Source organism: Microcaecilia unicolor, chromosome 1, assembly GCF_901765095.1.
Source record: "Microcaecilia unicolor chromosome 1, aMicUni1.1, whole genome shotgun sequence".
NCBI classification, from domain to species: domain Eukaryota; kingdom Metazoa; phylum Chordata; class Amphibia; order Gymnophiona; family Siphonopidae; genus Microcaecilia; species Microcaecilia unicolor.
Window position 1 is genome coordinate 605,181,422 of NC_044031.1, and position 6,199 is coordinate 605,187,620.

Sequence of the window (6,199 nt, forward strand, 5' to 3'; positions counted from 1 at the left end):
TCCAGCACATCTTCCTCCAGCCCCCCCCCCCCTTCTCCTCCTTAGGGTCTTGCGCATCTCCCTCCAGCCCCCCTCTTCCCCCTCCCCAGGTTCCAACATATCTCTCGCCAGCCCGCCCTTTCCCCTCCCCAGGGTCCAACACATCTCTCTCCAGCCCGCCTTTTCCCCTCCCCAGGGTCCAGCACACCTCCCTCTAGCCACCTTTTTCCCCTCCCCAGGGTCTAGCACATATTCCTCCAGCCTTTTTGTTTTCCCCAGGGTCCAGAACATCTCCCTCCAGCCCCCCCTTTCCTACTACTACTACTACTATTTAGCATTTCTATAGCGCTACAAGGCGTACGCAGCGCTGCACAAACATAGAAGAAAGACAGTCCCTGCTCAAAGAGCTTACAATCTAACAGACTAAAAAAAAAAAAATTATTAAAATCAATTAATGTGAACGGGAAGGAAGAGAGGAGGGTAGGTGGAGGCGAGTAGTTACAAGTGGTTACGAGTCAAAAGCAATGTTAAAGAGGTGGGCTTTCAGTCTAGATTTAAAGGTGGCCAAGGATGGGGCAAGACGTAGGGGCTCAGGAAGTTTATTCCAGGCGTAGGGTGCAGCGAGACAGAAGGCGCAAAGTCTGGAGTTGGCAGTAGTGGAGAAGGGAACAGATAAGAAGGATTTATCCATGGAGCGGAGTGCACGGGAAGGGGTGTAGGGAAGGACGAGTGTCCAGCACATCTCCCTCCAGCTCTCCCCCAAAGCATCTAACACACCTTTCACTAGCCCCCCCCCCCCTCCCGAGGGTCTAGCACATCGCCCTCCATCCCCCAAGCTCCAGCACATCTCCCTCCAGCTCCCCTCCCAAGGTCCAGCACATCTCCCTCTCCCTCAAGTCCAGCATCTCTCCCTTACTCATACTCCCTTCTCTTGAGTCTTCTAACTTTATTTCGATGGCCGTCAGCAGCAGCAGTAGTGTTTTAAGGCATGCCGCTCTGGCCAGCATCAGGGCCTTCCCTTTGCCAGGTCCCGCCTTCATAGAAGCAGGAAGTTAATTCACAAAGGCAGGGCCCAGCAAAAGGATTCCCAGTGCAGACCAGAGTAGCGTGCCTTAATCGCTGTTGATGGCTATCAAGATGAGGATGGAGGACCCGGGAGGAGGGGATATATGTGAGAGATGCAGGATTCGGGAGCAAGGAGGGGGGGGGGGAGAGAGAGAGAGAGAGAGTGAGTATCTGGCTGGTCACGGGCAGGGGAGAGAGGAGGACTGCGGACAGGGACCTTCAGGTTGCAAGTCCTAGTTACCAGGTCTGATTTTTTTTTTTTTTAGCACCATGGTGACCTGGCCCCTGGGGTTTGTCAAGTTAATATTTAGGGTTTGGGTTTTTTTTTATTTGTATTGTTATTTGTAGGTTCCCCTCTATAGACCTAAGTAGACTATTTCTAAGAGCTAATCACTGGCTGATAGAGGTGCCCTAATTAACTTTCTAGCCTTGTAATTAGTTTAAGGGCCTATAAATCAAAAATCAGGCCAGGGGTAGGTGAGAGGTAATTAAACTCTAAACTCAGGTTTCCTGTGACTGTCAGTTGTGCTGTACATTGATGCTATGGTAAACTCTAGAATACTCTCTTAACTGCTAGCCCATGAAATTGAGGCTTTAAATGCTAAACAAACAACAAAACCCTATTCCCACTGCCTTTGCTAACTAAGCAGTGTAACTTAAAAAATAAAGAGACTGAGATTACTCATTTAACTCTAAGTCTACCTTTCCCCAAGTTTAAAAGCAACTTCCTAGCAAATAACTTACCAGGGAAGTTCTGTCCTGCGCTGAAAGTCCTCTCACAGCACCTCCTCTTATTGTTCTCTCAGCCAGAAGCTGGAGCAGATTACAGACAAAAAACATCATGTACTTTTTTTTTTTTAAATAAAATGTTGGAGAGATCCTTAGCCCCAGGACTAAAACAAAATGACTTGGAAATCAAATGGCTGCTATATGCAGATGATCTGGTTCTTCTTCTTTTTCAGGTCTGGATTGGCAGCAGAGGAATATCACAAGGCAAATCCAAAGGCAAAATCTATGTGATACATGCTGAGAAAAAGAGTGTAGAAAAGGAGTTGGTAGCTCATGCAGACGTTGTGAAGTCACTATGTTCTGCAGAGGACAGATACGTTCTTAGTGGATCTGGAAGAGAAGACGGAAAGATTGCTATTTGGAAAGTGTAATACCGGTAGTCCTGATTGTTGTAATTTTAATTTTCTATTATTTCTGTGTATAAAGAAGAGACCTGTGAAGTTTTGAAAACTCAGATATGCAACCATTTTTCAATAATTATATGGGTCAAACAAAAGATATAGGAGTAAGAATTGAAACTACTGTGAGGCAAACCTGGTGGAGTTTACAATGATAAAGCATAAGTATGTATGTATATTTTCTTTGATTACTGCCTAAGAAAAAAGTATTCAAGCTTGCACCTGCTTTGTTGGTGGATACTATTTTAAAGTAAAACTATATGCATACTTCCCTGCTTGACTCAACCCAACTGGGAATGTCTCGTTTCCACATGTAAAAATTGAACATAGAGGTAATTAGGCCTGTATATAGGTGCCAAGAGAGTGCCTGATTGGCACATATTCTATAAAGGAAAATAGATGCCTATTAGCATAACCGAGTAATGCATGCTTGTATGTGCTTAGTTACAAGCACATACACCAGCCATAGAGCTGGTGTAAGTGTGGACACGTGTTCTGGAATTGTGCACACATAACCTTGGCCCAGATACTGCCCGTGTGTTTGCCCACTTGCTAAGTATGCACTATCATAGATAACTACATAGTTCCAGAATAGCTTATAGGTGGCCTATTGGTATATGTGCATACATGCCGGTATTCCAAAGATTCATGCTTATAAATGTAGATGCCCACATTACTAGAAACAGTGCACATACGTTTACTCATTTCTGTAGTTAAAACTGTGTTTAGGCATGGAAAGGGCTTTGATTATTGCTTTCATACTCGTACAAGAAATTCAAGTTTCCATCTAGGTAAGCCGAATGAATCAGCCACATAGGTAGCAACATCATCCAACAGCTCTTAGTAGCTTTTGTAGACCTCAGGAAAAAAAAATATTTTTGAGCATGTGCAGACATTCCCTCATGTACAGCCCCTGTGCAATTTCTTTCTGCTCAGCTGACCATGTGTAAAAATAGTTCATTGATATGCATTTCACCTAAATTTTTCACTACTTTTAGCCATAATGGGTTTTTTTCTTTATATAAACAAAATATTTGATTAGCTTCCTTACTCTTCATTAGGTTTGCGGCAAAGCCACAATTCAGAGAGTGCCTAGCCTATGATAAGAGTTTCTCCAATGGGCATAAACGTGCCTCTTCTGGAAGGAAAAACAATCCTCTTATCAACAATGTACCTGTAATAGATTATCTAGCTGCATACACGATCTCAGATTCAGTTGACAACAAAAGGAGGAAAAAGCCTCAACAGACTCCGTTCTCATAGGTACACTGCCTTTAATTTATGGGAGCACTCGCTGTCATCATTGGCAAAAAAAATCTCCAAATGGTATCCAAACATTTGAACTTCTAAATTGAAAACAAGAACTTATCTTGTTAGAATGCTCAGTATCTTCTTACTGCCTATGGCCGACTGTGGCCAAAGTTTCGAAAGCTTGGTCAGGGTCCGTGGTTAATACAGCTGTCAAAAACAGAAAGCTTCAATTTAGCATCTTAAACAAACATGCAGCTATCATAAAACAGTACAAACAACTGCTTCACTCCACTACTGCTGCGATCCGGTTCTTCTCTTCAATAGGTATATTCAGAAAAATGGTGCTTCTTAATATTAGCTGACGTCAGACGCCAGTAGTTCACATCAACCAATCAAGAAAGGGCATTCAGGACAAGCCCCTATTTTGTATGACCTCATATCTGTTTTTAATAAAAATGACACCATTCCAGCTTGGAATTCAAGCCCCTTGGGGATCCACAAACTCAGTAGTCTCCATCATGATATCACACATCTGCCATTTACCACATCTCAAGTGGCCAGCTTCCTCGGGTCCATGGCCCAACTTAGTGCTCAAAGTTGTTCTCAACACCGCTGGAGACAAAATCTCTTTCAGATTATTGTGTCTACTATACGCAAATCGCAATCTGGCATCAGAGACATATTAAAGCAATTCATCATAAGTCACATACTTCACCATGAGAACCTTTTAATGTCTTTACTGTTATTCAGCCATCCAAGTCAGAGTGAGAGAACATTACTAAGACCACAGAAGGCCCTTACTATTCTGAGAAGTCCTGTGAAGATAGCTCTTGGGAAGAACATCACTACTCAGGTCCATCAAGATCAGAGAATGAGCTTTCTATAGGACTCCTATTAAATCTTCAATTTCTTTCACCTAGAAGTGCTTCGCCATACCAAGACATTACATACCCAAAATTCCTTCAGAAGGTATCTTAAGGAGATCCACTTTGTGCTCCATAAGGAGGAAAAGCCTAGATCATATATTTTCAGTCTATTGAAATATATAGAAGCTCCCAAGGTAGTAATAGCTTTATTTGTATTATTGTAAACTGCTTTAAAACCCTGGTTGTATTAAAGCAGTATATAAAATTAATAAATCAAATCAAATGAAAATCTCTATACAGATTACTTTATACATAAAGTGCAGTAAGGTTTTACAGTTATTACGGGTTAATGACCAAAATTAAGGTGCAGTAACAGCAAGGCCTCCTCATTAATTGATGGCGGTGTTCCCAACATTTTACCATCCAGTTAACACAGATGTAAGTTCTTTAGCACATATTAAGTGAATGGCAGATAACATGATGCAGTTAACTGCTCCTTTTCAGGTGGCATTAACTGTGCTATTTTTTTCTACCATGTTAACTGTTAACATAGCTTCTTGCTTGTTAATTGAAGGCACAGTCCTTGACTATTTGCCACCCATTCTTTGCCCCATTCAGCATTATCTGTTAACACAGAAATTGCCTCATATTAACTGATTAGATGCCACGTTAACTTGTAACAAAGTGCCCACACTGTTAGCGTGGTTAATTGCTGCATGAATAACTAATACAGCTTAGTAACAGGCCTCAAAAGTGCAGACTGCATTAGATTTCAAAAGGTGAAATTGTCTTATCAGACTGGGCGGCTAAATGGCAGATGACGTTTAATGTGAGCAAGTGCAAGGTGATGCATGTGGGGAAAAAGAACCCGAATTATAGCTACGTCATACAGGGTTCCACATTAGGAGTTACGGACCAAGAAAGGGATCTGGGTGTCGTCGTCGATAATACACTGAAACCTTCTGCTCAGTGTGCTGCTGCGGCTAGGAAAGCGAATAGAATGTTGGGTATTATTAGGAAAGGTATGGAAAACAGGTGTGAGGATGTCATAATGCCGTTGTATCGCTCCATGGTGCGACCGCACCTTGAGTATTGTGTTCAATTCTGGTCACCGCATCTCAAGAAAGATATAGTAGAATTGGAAAAGGTGCAGCAAAGGGCGACTAAAATGATAGCGGGGATCGGATGACTTCCCTATGAAGAAAGACTAAGGAGGCTAGGGCTTTTCAGCTTGGAGAAGAGACGGCTGAGGGGGAGACATGATAGAGGTATATAAAATAATGAGTGGAGAGGAACAAGTGGATGTGAAGCGTGTTCACACTTTCCAAAAATACTAGGACTAGGGGGCATGCGATGAAACTACAGTGTAGTAAATTTAAAACAAATCGGAGAAAATATTTCTTCACCCAGCGCATAATTAAACTCTGGAATTCGTTGCCGGAGAACATGGTGAAGGCGGTTATGTTAGCAGAGTTTAAAAGGGGTTAGACGGTTTCCTAAAGGACAAGTCCATAAACCACTACTAAATGGACTTGGGAAAAATCCACAATTCCAGGAATAACATGTATAGAATGTCTATACGTTTGGGAATCTTGCCAGGTGCCCTTGGCCTGGATTGGCCGCTGTCGTGGGCAGGATGCTGGGCTCGATGGACCCTTGGTCTTTTCCCAGTATGGCATTACTTATGTACTTATGTAATTGCCAAAGATCTAATGACTACTGTATTGTTCCTTTCTTAACACAAGGATAATGGCTTATCAATTATATGCTATACTTCATACACACAAGTCTGGAAAAAGTCCAACAAGTCACCGATTCATTACTACGGGAGTTAGCTGTTTTATATATATA

The 6,199-nt window shown here is 42.3% G+C and overlaps 1 protein-coding gene across 1 annotated transcript in view; it reads left to right on the forward strand.

Annotated features, from left to right (window-relative positions):
• The window catches only part of DENND3 (DENN domain containing 3), a 390,432-nt gene extending 386,527 nt beyond the window's left edge, over positions 1–3,905 (forward strand). The window contains exon 23 of the mRNA XM_030219612.1: positions 2,007–3,905. Coding sequence (XP_030075472.1) covers positions 2,007–2,204 — 198 coding nt within the window. The 3' untranslated portion in view covers positions 2,205–3,905. The remainder of the gene's footprint in view (positions 1–2,006) is intronic.
• Positions 3,906–6,199: the final 2,294 nt, after the last annotated feature.